The 19,485-nt window shown below is 43.8% G+C and overlaps 1 protein-coding gene across 1 annotated transcript in view; it reads right to left on the bottom strand.

Annotated features, from left to right (window-relative positions):
- Positions 1 to 923: 923 nt before the first annotated feature.
- The window catches only part of mtss1la (MTSS I-BAR domain containing 2a), a 42,694-nt gene continuing 24,132 nt past the window's right edge, over positions 924 to 19,485 (bottom strand). Inside the window, 11 exon segments of the mRNA XM_064951569.1 lie at positions 924 to 5,221; positions 5,224 to 5,771; positions 5,888 to 6,056; positions 6,292 to 6,465; positions 7,231 to 7,305; positions 9,709 to 9,939; positions 10,095 to 10,202; positions 14,674 to 14,831; positions 18,714 to 18,788; positions 18,896 to 18,987; positions 19,100 to 19,184. Coding sequence (XP_064807641.1) covers positions 4,865 to 5,221; positions 5,224 to 5,771; positions 5,888 to 6,056; positions 6,292 to 6,465; positions 7,231 to 7,305; positions 9,709 to 9,939; positions 10,095 to 10,202; positions 14,674 to 14,831; positions 18,714 to 18,788; positions 18,896 to 18,987; positions 19,100 to 19,184 — 2,072 coding nt within the window. The 3' untranslated portion in view covers positions 924 to 4,864.

Consider the following 19,485-nt stretch of genomic DNA (forward strand, 5'->3'; position numbering starts at 1 on the left):
CCCCTACCTTGTCACAACACAACTGATTGGCTCAAACGCATTAAGAAGGAAAGAAAATCCACAAATGTACTTTTAACAAGGTACACCTGTTAATTGAAATGCATTCCAGGTGACTGCCTCGTGAACCTGGTTGAGAGAATGCCAAGAGTGTGCAAAGCTGTCATCAAGGCAAAGAAAAATCTCAAATATAATATATATTTTGATTTGTTTAACACTTTTTTGGTTAGTACATGATTCTATATGTGTTATTTCATAGTTTTTATGTCTTCACTATTATACTACAATGTAGAAAATTGTAAAAATAAAGAAAAACCCTTGAATGAGTAGGTGTGTCCAAACTTTGGACTGGTACTGTATGTTACGAATTCCAATTTGGTGTGGCTAACGTTAACTACGTGGCTAACACTAACTTAGCTTGCTGGCTAACGTTAGCTAAGCTAGGGGTTAGGAGTCATGGTTAAGGTTAGGAGTTAGGTTAAAGGGTCAAGGTTAGGGTTAGCTAAAATGGTTAAGGTTAGGGTTAGTGGAAGGGTTAGCTAACATGCTAAGTAGCTACAAAGTAGCTAAAACGTAGTAAGTAGTTGAAAAGTTGCTTATTAGCTCAAATGCTAAAGTTGTCTCTGATAAGTTTCGGACATGCAACTTTTATGAATGTCCCAGATTTACATTTAGTGTGTTATGCCTAGTCTATGAAACCAGGCTGAAATGGCTCTTACTCCACCTGTCCTGATAACCATGTGCTCTTTTCACCCTTTGCTCCTTCATCTAAACTACTACATAGCCTAATAACAATACCATAAGGAAACTATACTTGCTTGGATTTTCAATTAGCATATAGGATGTCATAAAAACTGTAAAACCTCAATCCATTTTTGTGCATCATATAAAATCTCACAGACTCAAAATAAAGGGCAACATCCCTCTACAGGAAAAGGTTGGTTTAATTGCAGAATAAATTGATAGTACAGTACAGCAATAAAAACACTGCCACATCGCTCCTATTTTACATGACTTTTACATTTCTCCGATATGTAACATACATTGGTGTTCAGCTTATGATACAAATGGCAATACATACATCAGTATAATAATACACAACATAACATACACACAGGCTCACAGAGCAACTTAGCCCCATCACTTTCAGAGAACAGATGGCTGTGTTAGTACACACACAATAAGACACAGCATTCAACTGCCATTTTGAAATTACCTCCTGGGCCCATATTCATATAGCATTTAAGAGTAGGAGTGCTGATCTAGGATAAAATCATCCTTGTCCATTAGTGCTGAGTGATTAACTGACATTTCAGTTATTTTTCCGTATTTTAACAACTGAACTGACAGACATTGGTTCAAATATTTGAAGCCCATGTTCAGTTTTCTGTAAGCTCAATGCACACATTATGCAGTTTCTCTAAAGAACAATCAGATCAAGCCCGAACTCTGTGATGTTGTAGTAGTTTCCAACAGGCCAATATTCTACATTGTTAAGCTCAGAAAACATGAACTACAATGACCATAATCTATTGAGCGCCTACTGGTCCGGTTTGTTTCTTTTACGCCAACTACGTAAAAGAGACAGATTAATGTGCGATCGAGAGAGAGCTCTCGCTTTATGAGGTATTTTTTCTTGAAAATACATAATTTAAGTGTTTGATAGTTTGGTATTTAGCAGTCATAAAAGTATGCCTTATTTACTTTGAAGAACTACTAAAATAGTGATTTAGTCAGGCAGCAGCTCTGTGGAGATGGGATGATGACTTGGAATTAAATAATAAAGTAATAAAATAAAACATGTTTATATACACAGCAACTGAAATATTTTATTAAAGTAAAATAATTGTGAATAAACAACGGTTAATATAAGCAGTAATGGGCAGTCACTACCATCATGGGACTTTCATGAATTGTTTTTATTCTGAGTTGTTACAGCATTCAACCCAAATAATGCATTTAATGTTAAAAATAATATATATACAGTACCAGTCGAAAGTTTGGACACAACTACGCATTCAAGGGTTATTCTTTATTTTTATTTTTTTCTACATTGTAGAAATATAATCACCTAGATGTCCCACCCTAGTCACACCCCGACCTAACCAACATAGAGAATAAAAAGCTTTCTATGGTCAAGGCGTGACAGACATCACAACTATGAAATAACACATATGGAATGATGTAGTAACCAAAAAAGTGTTAAACAAATCAATATACTGTATATTTCAGATTCTTCAAAGTAGCCACCCTTTGCCTTGATGACAACTTTGCACACTCTTGGCATTCTCTCAACCAGTTTCATGAGGAATGATTTTCCAACAGTTTTGAAAGAGTTCTCACATATGCTGAGCACTTGTTGGCTTCTTTTTCACACCCTGCGGTCTAACTCATCCCAAACTATCTCAATTGGGTTGAAGTTGAGTGATTGTGGAGGACAGGTCATCTGATGCAGCACTCCATCACGCTCCTTCTTGGTCAAATAGCCCTTACACAGCCTGGAGGTGTGATGGGTCATTGTCCTGTTGAAAAACAAATGATAGTCCCACTAAGCGCAAACCAGATGGGACAGCGTACGTTGCAGAATGCTGTAGTAGCCATGCTGGTTAAGTGTGTCTAGAATTCTAAATAACTCATAGAGTGTCACCAGCAAAGCACCCACACACCATCAGAATGCCTCCATGCTTCACGGTGAGAACCACACATGCAGAGATAATCCGTTCACCTATTCTGCGTCTAATAAAGACACGGTGGTAGGAACCAAAAATCTCAAATTTGGACTCAAATGACTGATTTCTAACAGTCTAATGTCCATTGCTCGTGTTTCTTGGCCCAAGCAAGTCTCTTCTTCTTATTGGTGTTGTTTAGTAGTGGTTTCTTTGCAACAATTCAACCATGAAGGCCTGATTCTTTGAACAGTTTATGTTGAGATGTGTCTGTTACTTGAACTCTGTGAAGCATTTATTTGGGCTGCAATCTGAGGTGCAGTTAACTCTCATGAACTTATCCTCGACAGCAGAGGTAACTCTGGGTCTTCCTTTCCAGTGGCGGTCCTCAGGAGAGCCAGTTTCATCATGGCGCTTTCTGTTTTTTGCAACTGCATTTGAAGAAACTTTTAAAGTTCTTGAAATTTTCTGGATTGACTGACCTTCATGCTCTTTGCTTATTTGAGTTGTTCTGGACATAATATGGACTTGGTCTTTTACCAAATAGGGCTATCTTCTGTATACCACCTCTGCCTTGTCACAACACAACTGATTGGCTCAAACACATTAAGAAGGAAAGAAATTCCACAACTGTACTTTTAACAAGGGGCATCTGTTCATTGAAATGCATTCCAGGTGACTACTCTACCTCATGAAGCTGGTTGAGAGAATGCCAAGAGTGTGCAAAGCTGTCATCAAGGCAAAGGTTGGCTACTTTGAAGAATATAAAATTTAAAATCTTTATTGATTTGTTTAACACCTTTTTGGTTACTACATGATTCCATATGTGTTATTTCCTAGTGTTGATGTCTGTCACGCCCTGACCATAGAGAGCTTTTTATTCTCTATGTTGGTTAGGTCGGGGTGTGACTAGGGTGGGACATCTAGGTGATTATATTTCTATATTGGCCTGGTATGGTTCCCAATCAGAGGCAGCTGTTTATCGTTGTCAATAACTGGGGATCATATTTAGGGAGCCTTTTTCCATTTGTGCTTTGTGGGATCTTGACTATGTATAGTTGCCTGCATTTCGGTTTGCATTTATTGTTTTCTTTGAGTTTCACTTCAAAATAAAGAGGATGGAACTATACCACGCTGCATCTTGGTCTATTTATAACAAACGATGTGACAATGTCATTAAAAAGCTGTCATCAAGGGCCTCCCGGGTGGGGCAGTGGTTAAGGGGCACTGTACTGCAGCGCCAGCTGTGCCACCAGAGACTCTGGGTTCGCGCCCAGGCTCTGTCGTAACAGACCAGGAGGTCCGTGGGGCGACGCGCAATTGGCCTAGCATCAGCCGGGTAAGGGAGGGGTTGGTAGGGATATCCTTGTCTCATCGCGCACCAGCAACTCCTGTGGCGGACCGGGCGCAGTGCACGCTAACCAAGGTTGCCAGGTGCACGGTGTTTCCTCCGACACATTGGTGCGGCTGGCTTCCGGGTTGGATGTGCGCTGTGTTAAGAAGCAGTGCGGCTTGGTTGGGTTGTGTTTAGGAGGATGCATGACTTTCAACCTTTGTCTCTCCCGAGCCCCGTACGGGAGTTGTAGCTACTAAACATGGATACCATGAAATTGGGGAGAAAAAAAAAAGAAAAAAAAGCTGTCATCAAGGCAATTGTTATTTCATAGTTTTTATGTCTTCACTATTATACTACAATGTAAAAATAAAGAAAAACCCTTGAATGAGTAGGTGTGTCCAAACTTTTGACTCGTACTGTATATATAATCGAACCGAAACCAAACAGACCTCAAAAAGCACTAATCACTCAGCACCATTGTCCATATACTTGTATTATAGATTCATTATACACGAATCAGCACGGCTACTCTGAGACACTTTGTGAATACAGGCCCTGATCACTGAGTTTAAAGGAAAGGTGCCTGGGCTGATTCATTAGGAGACAGAGGGAATAGACAACCACAGCCACTAAGCCCACAGACAACATGGGAAATAGGAATACGACATAAAAATACATTTGTACGCAATTCATGACATGAAATTTGTCCATTGGCCACCCATGGCCATTCATTGAATCTTTACACATTGACACTCGTTTTCCCTTTCATTTCATGCAGTCTTTACCTGTCGAAGATGAGTGTTCATTCATTTCACTACTAGAGCTTGCAGTGGCACCACAGTTCTGTGGTCAGTCCCAGTAGATACTACCGCAGAATCCTGGATGCTGCTGCAGTATCCTGCAGTATCCTGGGGGCTGATCTGTCGTTGGAGACCGCCTTGCGGAGCCTCACACCTCTCCGTATGGACACCAGCATGTCCACGCCCTCCTGGGGCCTGTGTGGTGGTTGTTGTGGGTGTTGGGTTACAGAGTTGGTACCCATTGGGTCTGCTGGCAGAGGGTCCAGAGAGGAGAAGGGGAACTGACCCTCGCCCAGGGCGTGGGCGCTGGCCGCAAGCTCTCCGATCTTCTCCACCAGGCTGTGGCGGTTGGCTGCCAGCTGGGGGTCCTCCTCTAGGCTGAGGCCTGTCATGCCAGGGGGCTGCTGGGCATAGACACTTTGATCCAGCCCCCTCCGGAGCTCCAGGCGGTGGTGTCAGGTAGGCTCAGCCGCTTGGGGGAGGCTTTCATGTACTCTAAGGCACTGGATGGAGTCTCGTCCCCATACAGGTACTCTTCGCTGCCCATGCTCTGGATAAGGCTGGGAGAGTAGCTGGGGGAGTAACAGGGGGAGTAGACAGGAGAGTCTGGCACAGTGGGGGTCTTGACTGGAACGATGGGGGGGCGGATGGCGATGGGGCCTGAGGTGGACGGTGTGCGTCTCACCCCCGTTTTGGAGGAGGGGGTCCGGCGGATGGTGGCTGTTCCAGAGGTGATGGCTCCGTGCCTCCCATCATGCCCTCCATCACCCCCATAAATCACTCCATGCATACCACCAGGAGGGCTCACTCCGGCGGGTAACCCGGCGGTGCTGGCCGGCCTCTTGGTCTGGATCATGCGGCGGTAGTTCTGGGCGATGTTGCTGTGGCGGGGGATGGTGGAGGACTTGTCAAAGTCAGCCTCCCTGCTGGTATCAGCGTCCCCGTTCAGAGAGTAGCACTCATAGTCAGACCCTGAGAACAGCAGAGAGAATGAGACAGCCGGATCCTATTGGATTTTCTATACAATTTCAGGTACTACTGTTAGAAGGGATACGTGTTGTTATCTGGTGTTGATCAGAGTATGTTACCCTGTGAGGGGATGGTGTCCTCTGAGCAGCAGGGTGTGTTGGTCTGGGTGCTGTAGCCACTGGAGTACTGCAGAGATTCCCTGCTATTCTTCTGCTGCTCTATACTGAGACCACGGGTCAGCACCATGGCTAGTGTACTGGCTGCTGGGGACATGGCCTCACTGCCGTGCTGTGCGCGCACACACACACACACACACACACACACACACACACACACACACACACGCACGCACACACACACACACGCACATACACACACGCAGAGAGAGAGAGCGAAAAAACAGAATGAGAAAGAAAGAAAAAGAGAGAGAGATGAGACTCACATTACCATACAACAGTAGTAGTGGCAAACATTAAAATCTACTGTAGTACTGTTACTGCATCCAATGTGTGCTCATCATTACCTTGGCTGCTATAGTAGCTTGGGCCATCCTGGACCTATGAGTGTCTGGGTGCATCCCAGAGAACACTTTAGGACTGGAAGGAACCTCCTGCTCCCTCATCCTGTCCAATGACTCTCTCCTTTGCTGCAGAGTGGTAGCCAATGAGGGCTCATAGGTACTGGTTGTAGACCAATCCTGTGGCAGTATTATTGAGGCAATGAGGAAATAAACTAAACAATGTACCCTTGCATTGGACATGTCTATCATTCAGCAGTTCAGAAGTATTTTCCATTGTGGTACAATGGAAGCAGTATGAGGGTCCATGAAGAGGTTAAATTCTAACAGCATGGTACCAAATCTGCTTGTGCTGTCTACACAAATAGATCTCAGCCCTAAGCATGAGTCCTTTATTACAATGAGTTTAGCAAAGTCCGCTCAGCTTAGCAAATCTTTGGCATGAGAGATTTGAAAGAGGAATTCGACAACAGAATGGATCCTGAAGATATTATGCATCATGAGTTATGCAAATGAGTTGTTAAAGCCAAGGAAAAAGCAGTTAAGCAAATTAAAACGATTAAAACGGAAAAGCAGCAAATTAAAACAAACCTTCCAGCTAGGAACCTTTGAGATGGGTGAGGGGGTTTTGGATCCAGGAGAGCGGTTAAATGTGGGGGACCCAGGAAGTATGACAGAGAGAGGCCTGATGGAGCCAGTGTGTGAGAGAGCGGGGCGGAAGGTACCGAAGGATGAGCCCGAGCCAAACTGCGGAATGGACAGACATGTCTGAGTCATCGTGTTCATCACATACTGTACTATGGCAAGATCCCTCTGGGCCTCTTAAGCCATAGATATGTCACACAGCTTCTTTCTTTCTTTCTTTCTTTCTTTCTGTCTGTCTGTCTGTCTGTCTGTCTGTCTGTCTGTCTGTCTGTCTGTCTGTCTGTCTGTCTGTGTACTAACCGCTGTGGGAGAGTTGGATTCACTGACAGATTGGCAGGTTTCTGATGCCTCAGAGGAGGCTGAGCTGGTGGACTTCTGTAGATGGAATCAGAGAGATGGGGAGAGAAGAGTAGTGGGAGAGATGGAGAAAGGGTGAAATAGATTAAAAGAGTGACAAGAAGTGAGTGAGGTTGAGAAAAGAGGAGGAGAGTGAGTGAGAGGGAGGGAAAATAAGGGGAAAGAACATGACTCAAGGAACTATTTACTCTTCTACAACAAACCATCACACAATATTGCTCTTTTGCTATGAAAGATTGCATCAGATTCCCTCCCTGATTCCCATTCTATTTACAGAGACATTTTAACAGCCATCTGCCACAATAATTCATAGTATATCAAGGAGGAAAACTCTAGCATCATCTAACAGGCTTGATGGTATAAGTAAAAACACATACCAGCCAGAAAGAGGATAAAAAGAGGATTCTCACGTTACCAAACCTGGGTTCAAATACTATTTAGGATATTTCAATTACTTTTAAAGACATATGGAAGTTACATATTTTTTACTTGGAAAGACAAGTAGTTGAATATTGTAATGCATTTGGAAATGCACATGAAAGTATTTGAAAATACACTGATTAAAATACACTCCCAGCCTGTCACATCCTGACCATAGTTTGCTTTGTATGTTTCTATGTTTTGTTTGGTCAGGGTGTGATCTGAGTGGGCATTCTATGTTGGATGTCTAGTTTGTCTATTTCTATGTCTGGCCTGATATGGTTCTCAATCAGAGGCAGGTGTTAGTCATTGTCTTTGATTGGGAACCATATTTAGGTAGCCTGTTTGGTGTTGGGTTTTGTGGGTGATTGTTCCTGTCTCTGTGTTTGCGGGTTTTTTCACATTTCTTGTTTTGTTAGTTTATTCATGTATAGTGTCTTTATAAATTAAACACGAATAACCACCACGCTGCGTTTTGGTCTGCCTCTCCTTCAAGTAAAGAAAACCGTTACACATGCATTTGAAAATAGTATTTTAAATGCATGCCCAATTTTTCAGTTTTTGATTTGTTAAAAAAAGTTTAAAATATCCAATAAATGTCGTTCCACTTCATGATTGTGTCCCACTTGTTGTTGATTCTTCACAAAAAAATACAGTTTTATATCTTTATGTTTGAAGCCTGAAATGTGGCAAAAGGTCGCAAAGTTCAAGGGGGCCGAATACTTTCGCAAGGCACTGTATCCACATAATTTTCCATCCTCATGATGCCATCTATTTTGTGAAATGCACCAGTCCCTCCTGCAGCAAAGCACCCCCACAACATGATGCTGTCAACCCTGTGCTTCACGGTTGGGATGGTGTTCTTCGGCTTGCAAGCCTCCCCCTTTTTCCTCCAAACACAACGATGGTCATTATGGCCAAACAGTTATATTTTTGTTTCATCAGACCAGAGGACATTTCTCCAAAAAGTATGATCTTTGTCCCCATGTGCAGTTGCAAACCGTAGTCTGGCTTTTTTATGGCAGTTTTGGAGCAATGACCTTACTACTTGCTGAGCGGCCTTTCAGGTTATGTCGTTTTACTGTGGATATAGATACTTTTGTGCCCGTTTCCTCCAGCATCTTCACAATGTCCTTTGCTGTTGTTCTGGGATTGATTTGAACTTTTCGCACCATAGTGCATTCATCTCTAGGAGACAGAATGCGTCTTCTTCCTGAGCGGAATGACGGCTGCATGGTCCAATGGTGTTTATACTTGCGTACTATTGTTTGTACAGATGAACGTGGTATCTTCAGAAGTTTGGAAATTGCTCCCAAGGATGAACTAGACTTGTGGAGGTCTACAATTTGGCTGATTTCTTTTGATTTCCCAATGATGTCAAGCAAAGAGGCACTGAATTTGACGGTAGGCCTTGAAATGCATCCACAGGTACACCTCCAATTGACTCAAATGGTGTCAATTAGCCTATCAGAAGCTTCTAAAGCCATGATATCATTTTCTGGAATTTTCCAAGCTGTTTAAAGGCACAGTCAACTTAGTGTATGTAAACTTCTGACCCACTGGAATTGTGATACAGTGAATTATAAGTGAAATAATCTGTCTGTAAACAATTGTTGGAAAAATTACTTGTGTCATGCACAAAGTAGATGTCCTAACCGACTTTCTTAAAAAACTATAGCTTGTTAACAAGAAATTTGTGGAGTGGTTGAAAAACAAGTTTTAATGACTCCAACCTAAGTATGTAAACTTCCGACTTCAACTGTAAGTATTTAGGAAATTATTTGAAAATAAATACTAATAAATAAAAGTATTAGACTTGGGACATATTATTTGAATACTGAAATAAACAGAACATAAGTATTTAAATAACAAATAATCAAATACACATGTATTTCAACTCAGGTCTGTGCATTATCATACTCCAAAGGTTTGATAATCAAGAACGTGACAAGAGAACCTGGAGTGGAGCCTAGAGACTGACTGACTCCGAAGAGTGTCTACCTGGCTGGTGATGTCAGAGGGCATGGGCGAGGGGGGCTTGGAGTGGGTGTTGGCATCCTGAGAGATGAACCCTGAATCGTGGGAGGAGACACTACTGAGACGATGGGCACCGACAGTTGGCATGTGGAGGATACTGCACATACTGCTCTTCCTGGAGGCAGCACTGCTGGGAGAGGAGGGAGGGGTCTGGTAGGACCAACTGTAGTCTGAACCCTTCAGGTCCCCGATCACCTAGCGAGAGAGAGGAGAGAGTTTACGCAAGCAATACCTACACTAAGTGCATTCACTGTTTGACATGTTGTGCTACTGGTTAAGCATGTTTGCTTGCAAGACTGATTTCTTGCATAAGGAAAGTCTTGTTCTTTTGTGTATATGTTGGAGATTACCTGCTCACTAGCCGGGGGCAGTTTGTGTGGGTCTTCAGTGAGCACAGTGAGGTCATCAACAATGGCCTGCAGGTGAGTGATCTCTCCCAGCATGGCTATCTCTCCATTCTGAAGAGGAGCAACAACAAGACCTTTCGCTCAGCAACACACAAAGACATAACATGTGCATTATTTAAGACTAACTGAAATAACTGAAAGACTAAATGAAATAACTGTGACAAAAAAACTACTTTAACATGAAAGTTAAGACCACCAAACAACTCCACTGTGGACAGAATGCAGTTGCACCTAGACTCTGATCTAAGTATGGTCTGTAAATCTTTTCCATATTATGGTTCAGATTTGGGTAGGATAATCAAGTTCTACATCTGTGCCTAAAGTACAGTCCTACATTGGGTCAGATACCCACAGTTCCCTGTGGTTGACCTGCAAAAAAAATCCGCTGGAGGGTGGAATGAAAACATTCTTTCAACCAGCGGTCGGCTGGCGGTTCAGAACAATTATATTGTGGGTTGGAAACATTTGAATTACATTAAGATAAAAAAAATGTACAAGCCCAGGAGCTTGTTGTGTTGAAATGTGTTGCGAATTCCATTATGTGAGCAGTGAGGCAGATATAGTCTAGGACTAGGCGACCATCCATGCAGCAAGAGACTGGAGCAGGGAACTGTCCATTATGTCTGTGGTGCTGAAACATTCATAATTTGTCCATGTGCAGATCTTGTGTTCCCGTCTGCCACACGACAATAAGTTGGGAAGTTTATTTTCCCTGACTCCTAGCTCACGCGAAAATGGCTAACGTAACAGGAGAAATAAAAAGAAAGGTTGAGATGGTGGAATACACCATCGTGGTAACAGGTACTGCGCGAGTGAAATCCCCAGTTTGGAGTCATTGTGGACAAGGAGGACAACAACCCGATAAAAGTGCAAGCAGCAGGTATTTGTTTATGATAATTCAGTTCATTATTACGCACTGTAAATTCATTCATTTAGACCATATGCAGGCCATATAAAGTTTAAACCTGTGTGGTCGGTAAAAGTTTGAGAAGCCAATTGCCTACTAAATAAATGTATTTTTGCAGCCTGTAGCCTATTCAATTCTGTGAATTGTTTATTTAAGTCTCAATTAAACTATTTGATTATCTAAACTTCAACCAAGATCTCAGCGATCACTGCCTCATTGCCTGCATCCGTAATGGGTCAGCGGTCAAACGACCTCCACTCATCACTGTCAAACGCTCCCTGAAACACTTCAGCGAGCAGGCCTTTCTAATCGACCTGGCCGGGGTATCCTGGAAGGATATTGATCTCATCCCGTCAGTAGAGGATACCTGGGTATTTTTTATAAATGCCTTCCTAGCCATCTTAAATAAGCATGCCCCATTCAAGAAATTTAGAACCAGGAACAGATATAGCCCTTGGTTCTCCTCAGACCTGACTGCCCTTAACCAACACAAAAACATCCTATGGCGTTCTGCATTAGCATCGAACAGCCCCCGTGATATGCAGCTGTTCAGGGAAGCTAGAAACCATTATACACAGGCAGTTAGAAAAGCCAAGGCTAGCTTTTTCAAGCAGAAATTTGCTTCCTGCAACACTAACTCAGAAAAGTTCTGGGACACTGTAAAGTCCATGGAGAATAAGAACACCTCCTCCCAGCTGCCCACTGCACTGAAGATAGGAAACACTGTCACCACTGATAAATCCACCATAATTGAGAATTTCAAAAAACATTTTTCTACTGCTGGCCATGCTTTCCACCTGGCTATTCCTACTCCGGTCAACAGCACTGCACCCCCTACAGCAACTCGCCCAAGCCTTCCCCATTTCTCCTTCTCCCAAATCCAGTCAGCTGATTTTCTGAAAGAGCTGCAAAATCTGGACCCCTACAAATCAGCCGGGCTAGACAATCTGGACCCTTTCTTTCTAAAATGATCTGCCAAAATTGTTGCCACCCCCACTAGCCTGTTCAACCTCTCTTTCGTGTCGTCTGAGATTCCCAAAGATTGGAAAGCAGCTGCGGTCATCCCCATCTTCAAAGGGGGGGACACTCTTGACCCAAACCGCTACAGACCTATATCTATCCTACCCTGCCTTTCTAAGGTCTTTGAAAGCCAAGTCAACAAACAAATTACAGACCATTTCGAATCTCACCATACCTTCTCTGCTATGCAATCTGGTTTCAGAGCTGGTTATGGGTGCAGCTCAGCCACGCTCAAGGTCCTAAACTATATATTAACCGGCATCGATAAGAAACATTACTGTGCAGCCGTATTCATTGATCTGGCCAAGGCTTTCGACTCTGTCAATCACCACATCCTCATCGGCAGACTCGAAAGCCTTGGTTTCTCAAATGATTGCCTCACCTGGTTCACCAACTATTTCTCTGATAGAGTTCAGTGTGTCACATCGGAGGGTCTGCTGTCCGGCCTATGGCAGTCTCTATGGGGGTGCCACAGGATTCAATTCTTGGACCGACTCTCTTCTCTGTATACATCAATGATATCGCTCTTGCTACTGGTGAGTGTCTGATCCACCTCTACGCAGATGACACCATTCTGTATACTTCTGGCCCTTCTTTGGACACTGTGTTAACACCCTCCAGGCAAGCTTCAATGCCATACAACTCTCCTTCCGTGGCCTCCAATTGCTCTTAAATACAAGTAAAACTAAATGCATGCTCTTCAACCGATCGCTGCCTACACCTGCCCGCCTGTCCAACATCACTACTCTGGACGGCTCTGACTTAGAATACATGGACAACTACAAATACCTAGGTGTCTGGTTAGACTGTAAACTCTCCTTCCAGACCCACATCAAACATCTCCAATCCAAAGTTAAATCTAGAATTGGCTTCCTATTTCGCATCCTTCACTCATGCTGCCAAACATACCCTTGTAAAACTGACCATCCTACCAATGCTCGACTTCGGCGATGTCATTTACAAAATAGTCTCCAATACCCTACTCAACAAATTGGATGCAGTCTATCACAGTGCAATCCGTTTTGTCACCAAAGCCCCATATACTACCCACCATTGCGACCTGTACTCTCGTTGGCTGGCCCTCGCTTCATACTCGTTGCCATACCCACTGGCTCCATGTCATCTACAAGACCCTGCCAGGTAAAGTCCCCCCTTATCTCAGCTCGCTGGTCACCATAGCATCTCCCACCTGTAGCACACGCTCCAGCAGGTATATCTCTCTAGTCACCCCAAAACCAATTCTTTCTTTGGCCGCCTCTCCTTCCAGTTCTCTGCTGCCAATGACTGGAACGAACTACAAAAATCTCTGAAACTGGAAACACTTATCTCCCTCACTAGCTTTAAGCACCAACTGTCAGAGCAGCTCACAGATTACTGCACCTATAATTTAGCCCAAACAACTACCTCTTTCCCTACTGTATTTATTTATTTTATTTATTTATTTGCTCCTTTGCACCCCATTATTTTGATTTCTACTTTGCACATTCTTCCACTGCAAATCTACCATTCCAGTGTTTTACTTGTAATATTGTATTTACTTTGCCACCATGGCCTTTTTTTGCCTTTACCTCCCTTATCTCACCTCATTTGCTCACATCGTATATAGACTTGTTTATACTGTATTATTGACTGCATGTTTGTTTTACTCCATGTGTAACTCTGTGTCGTTGTATGTGTCGAACTGCTTTGCTTTATCTTGGCCAGGTCGCAATTGTAAATGAGAACTTGTTCTCAACTTGCCCACCTGGTTAAACAAAGGTGAAATAAATAAAATAAAAAATATTGATTGTAAAAGTATTGTTTTGTTATATCAGTATAGGTTTTATTAGAAGAATGCTAATTATAGGGCTCTTTCTCAAAGCAATTTGAGATGTCAATGTGCCGCACAGCATTGTGAAAATAAGATTGGCCTATCCTTGAATATTATTCATTCATGGCATGGTTTCCTTTTATCCAAATGTAGACATGCAGACAAATTAATTAATTTAGGGATGGGGAATAGCCTACTGCTCTGGAGTCATAAAAAATATTAAGAAATTGATGTTAATTGGCGGGCAATTAATCGGCTCTCGGAACAATTCTATGGGGGTGGCTCAGGTTGCAGAGAATTATTATTTGGAATTTTTGGAGATAATATTGATTTGGGAATTGAATTCTTGGAATTTACCTAACATTGGAATTCAATTATCTCTGAATTCAAAGACTGACCTGGAATTTAAATTTAATTAAATGTAATTAACCAGGAGAGATAATAGAATTATAATGTAATTTGTGGAATTTACTTCAACCCTCAACTCTAGCCTAAAGCCAAGGCAACTTCTCCCGGGAGCCCACCCCGCCCTGGGATCTCAGCAATCCTCCTCTCTCACCACCATACGCTGATCTACAATCAGGCAGGTTTTTCCCACATACTGGTTAAGGTTAAGATTTAGGGAGTGTAATCTTATCCTAGATCTATGCCCCAGCACCCACCCCAGCCAACTCTATCATCATCCTCCCCTCTCACAACCACAGACTGATCTCAAGTGAGTGAAGTTTTCCCTATAATAGCTAAGGATTTGGATTTGGATAGGCTGATCCTAGATCTGTGCTCACCACCACAGGCTTCAGCAGGTTGATGAAGAAGCAGTAGCGCCCCCTCTCCTCTAGGAGGGCCCGGCGCACCGCCTGCTTCTCGGTCTCTCCCATCAGAAGGTAGAGGTCACTGACGTCCTGCATGGCACTGTCCAGCTGGGGACGCAGGTTACCCCGGCCTGGGGAGGAGGGGGGTAAAGAGAGAAGAGTACATAGAGGAGGGAAGATAAAAGAGGAAGACGAGAGAAAGGGTAAGGGGCAGGGGATAGCAGAGGGAGGGGTCAATAGTGAAAGAACAGGGTACCCGGGGATGAGGGGCATTGGATAAGATGGTTAGAGGATGAGGATGAAATGAGAGAGGAAGAGGAGAAGAAAAGAGTGGTGATTAGAACCCTCTGCCAGGTTTGGGCCTGCCGGTGTACCGTAGGACAGACCACCATTGACAAACAACACTGCACTGAAATGATACGCGTCAATGAGAATGGGACGAAACTACAGCACATATCTTAAATGAGACTAGCACCAACAACTCCACAGGTACCCTAGTGGGTTAGAGCGTTGGGCCAGTCAGGAAAAGGATGCTGGTTTGAATACCCGAGCAGACAAGGTGAAAAATCTGTTGGTGTCCTTGAGCAAGGCACAACCCTAATTTGCTCCATGGGTGCTATACTACTATGGCTGACGCTGTAAAATAACACATTTCACTGTACATATCTGGTGTATGTGACCAAAAAAGAAAGAAGATTATATGGATGGAGATCCTGAAATGAACATGGTTTACTAGCACAGGTAAATACAACACTGCTGTTCACAAATGCTCTCCATCCAACCTCACTGAGCTCGAGCTGTTTTGCAAGGAGGAATGGGAAAAATTTCAGTCTCTCGATGTGCAAAACTGATAGAGACATACCCCAAGTGACTTACAGCTGTAATAGCAGCAAAAGGTGGCGCTACAAAGTATTAACTTAAGGGGGCTGAATAATTTTGCACGCCCAATTTTTCAGTTTTTGATTTGATAAAAAAGTTTGAAATATCCAATAAATGTCGTTCCACTTCATGATTGTGTCCCACTTGTTGTTGATTCTTCACAAAAAAATACAGTTTTATATCTTTATGTTTGAAGCCTGAAATGTGGCAAAAGGTCGCAAAGTTCAAGGGGGCCGAATACTTTCGCAAGGCACTGTACTTCATCTACACAAAGAGATAAATCCCCCTTCTAGGTGGAGGCAAGCTAGGAAAATAGATAAGGGGTAATTGGCTCCACTTCCGGTTCTAACCAGTTCTCACAGCCTATATGTCTAAGATAGAGGAGTGCTCTTTAAAACCAGAGGAAATTAGATTTCCGCATTGCTTTTAGTGCCCTATAGATAATGAGATAATAGTAATAATTCACTCCTCTGTCCGGTGTGTAAAGAGGTTACTGAACAACTGTGGGAAATGACCAGTGACTGTGGAAAATGACCAGTGACTGTGGAAAATGACCAGTGACTGTGGAAAATGACCAGTGACTGTGGAAAATGACCAGTGACTGTGGAAAATGACCAGTGACTGTGGAAAATGACCAGTGACTGTGGAAAATGACCAGTGACTGTGGAAAATGACCAGTGACTGTGGAAAATGACCAGTGACTAGTACTGTTCAACTCAAGAGACTGTAACAAAAAAGTTTTGTACCCAAATTATGAAACATGGTGACATGATGACCAAGAGGGGTGTGTAGAGGAGGCAGTGTTGGGGAAGCTAAAATATAGTTTACCAAGCTACTAATTAAGTCAAGCTACACTACAGCTACCCTTAAGAGAAATATAGTTGACTTAACTAAAGTTACTTTGAAAAAGTAGTTCACTACATCCAAAGTACTCAGTGATTAATCATATGTAAATCTGAAACGTCATAGACTACAAATTGCTATAAACAGATCACTCTGGACTGGAGTCAGATGTTAACAGAATGTGTAATTTAGCCTATTAAAAACTCAACTTCAAGTGAGAATTTGGCAGATCTGATGACAAAAAAGAAAGGAATGTCTTGCCTACTTCTCCCATATTTCTATGTAGTGCGCAGTTCCTGTAGTTAGCTACAACGCTGCATGGCAAAACTAAGTAATTATCTACTGAAAACACTAGCTTGATTTGAATTTAGGTGAACTACCACCAAGCTACTGCCAAATGTAGTTCAATTACTAGTTGAACTACATATAGTTCACTACTCCCCATCACAGATGGGGGGTAGTGAACTATATACACACCAGTATCAGACAGACTACAACACTCCAGGTGAGATGGTCAGACACAATGATGTGATGATGCAGGACACACACACACACACACACACACACACACACAGAAACACACACATACCAGATAATAACTATAGCATTATCATGAAATGCCTCATGCAACGTGGAGAAATGTGGGGAAAGCATAACACACATACCTAGAAGCTCTACAGCAGGGAAATAGGCCAGTGAGGAGGTGGAGGAGGAGACAGACAGGTAGCATGGGTGGAAGAGGGGAGGGGGGGAGAAAGCATAACACACATACCTAGAAGCTCTACAGCAGGGAAATAGGCCAGTGAGGAGGTGGAGGAGGAGACAGACAGGTAGCATGGGTGGAAGAGGGGAGGGGGGGGAGAAAGCATAACACACATACCTAGAAGCTCTACAGCAGGGAAATAGGCCAGTGAGGAGGTGGAGGAGGAGACAGACAGGTAGCATGGGTGGAAGAGGGGAGGGGGGAGAAAGCATAACACACATACCTAGAAGCTCTACAGCAGGGAAATAGGCCAGTGAGGAGGTGGAGGAGGAGACAGACAGGTAGCATGGGTGGAAGAGGGGAGGGGGAGAAAGCATAACACACATACCTAGAAGCTCTACAGCAGGGAAATAGGCCAGTGAGGAGGCGGAGGAGGAGACAGACAGGTAGCATGGGTGGAAGAGGGGAGGGGGGGGAGAAAGCATAACACACATACCTAGAAGCTCTACAGCAGGGAAATAGGCCAGTGAGGAGGCGGAGGAGGAGACAGACAGGTAGCATGGGTGGAAGAGGGGAGGGGGAGAAAGCATAACACACATACCTAGAAGCTCTACAGCAGGGAAATAGGCCAGTGAGGAGGTGGAGGAGGAGACAGACAGGTAGCATGGGTGGAAGAGGGGAGGGGGAGAAAGCATAACACACATACATAGAAGCTCTACAGCAGGGAAATAGGCCAGTGAGGAGGTGGAGGAGGAGACAGACAGGTAGCATGGGTGGAAGAGGGGAGGGGGAGAAAGCATAACACACATACCTAGAAGCTCTACAGCAGGGAAATAGGCCAGTGAGGAGGTGGAGGAGGAGACAGACAGGTAGCATGGGTGGAAGAGGGGAGGGGGGGGAGAAAGCATAACACACATACCTAGAAGCTCTACAGCAGGGAAATAGGCCAGTGAGGAGGTGGAGGAGGAGACAGACAGGTAGCATGGGTGGAAGAGGGGAGGGGGGGAGAAAGCATAACACACATACCTAGAAGCTCTACAGCAGGGAAATAGGCCAGTGAGGAGGCGGAGGAGGAGACAGACAGGTAGCATGGGTGGAAGAGGGGAGGGGGGGAGAAAGCATAACACACATACCTAGAAGCTCTACAGCAGGGAAATAGGCCAGTGAGGAGGCGGAGGAGGAGACAGATAGGTAGCATGGGTGGAAGAGGGGAGGGGGAGAGAAAGCATAGACAGAAAGCCCAATATTAGAGTTGGCACAGTCATCGTTAGACACATTGAAATAGATCAAAGTTGTTCACATAAACCTCTTATTTTTTTACATCCAAACTCTCCAAACCTTTTGGATGATAGCCTTCATTTCTGATTTATCCCTCATTGGAAACCCATGACAATGTATTTCTCATTCAGGACACTAGGTAGTGTCATTTCCCAGTTATGTGCTGGTAACTAGCCTACAGCAGTACAACACATTTTCTATCTAGTCTACATCCTGTTTTGGACAGAGTTTTTAACAGTAGCCAATCAGTAACCAGTCGTTTTTAGCAGTAGCCAATCAGATCATGTCAAAGGGTGCGGTTCGATGTTACCTTTCCTGGCCTTCTTCTGGAGCTTCATGGTGTCTGAGGACTTCCTCTTGATCTCCTGGCGAGACCGCTTGTATTCTGATGAGGAGAGAAGGAGCGGTCAACCTGGAGTTAAGCGTCATTTGATTTGATTTGATCAATCAATCAAATTCAATATATATAGCCCTTTTAACATAAACCCTCACCTTTGGCGTGGTCTTTGTCCAGCAGGTTAGCTGTCTTCTTCCATTCCTCTATCCTGTCCTGGAGAGGAGTGACTAGGCCTTCCATAAGAGCACTGGGGAGAAGAGGAAAGAAGAGGGAGGGTAAGGACAGGACTTGTAGCACCATTAGCAATGCACAGAGATGTAGGGAGAGGAATCAGGCAGGGTTGAAGGTGGACCACTTACTTGGTGAAGTGGCGTAGTTTAGTCTCAATGCTGCGGTGTCTCATGCACATCCTGGTCAGAGCTGAACCTATGTCCCTGGTGCCTCCTGGAGAGAGAGTGAGAGATTGGTTCTTGTAGTGTGGGTTTACACAACCACTGGGGGGCGGCATTGCATATCACAACAAGGTGACATCAGTCAGCTCAGCTGGCACAGTTATTTTCTCCAAAAAAATCTTACAGGAAAATGTCAAAAGTAATCAATCCAACACAACTTCTATAGGCTGCAGCCCATTCATCCTGCACATTATCTTGCATCTACTACCCTGGTCTGGACACCAACTACACCAATGAAATGTAATTGCATTCAGTGATTTACCCACCCCACCCCACAGCCCAGAAAATCACAG

This window comes from Oncorhynchus masou, chromosome 31 (assembly GCF_036934945.1).
Source record: "Oncorhynchus masou masou isolate Uvic2021 chromosome 31, UVic_Omas_1.1, whole genome shotgun sequence".
NCBI lineage: Eukaryota > Metazoa > Chordata > Actinopteri > Salmoniformes > Salmonidae > Oncorhynchus > Oncorhynchus masou.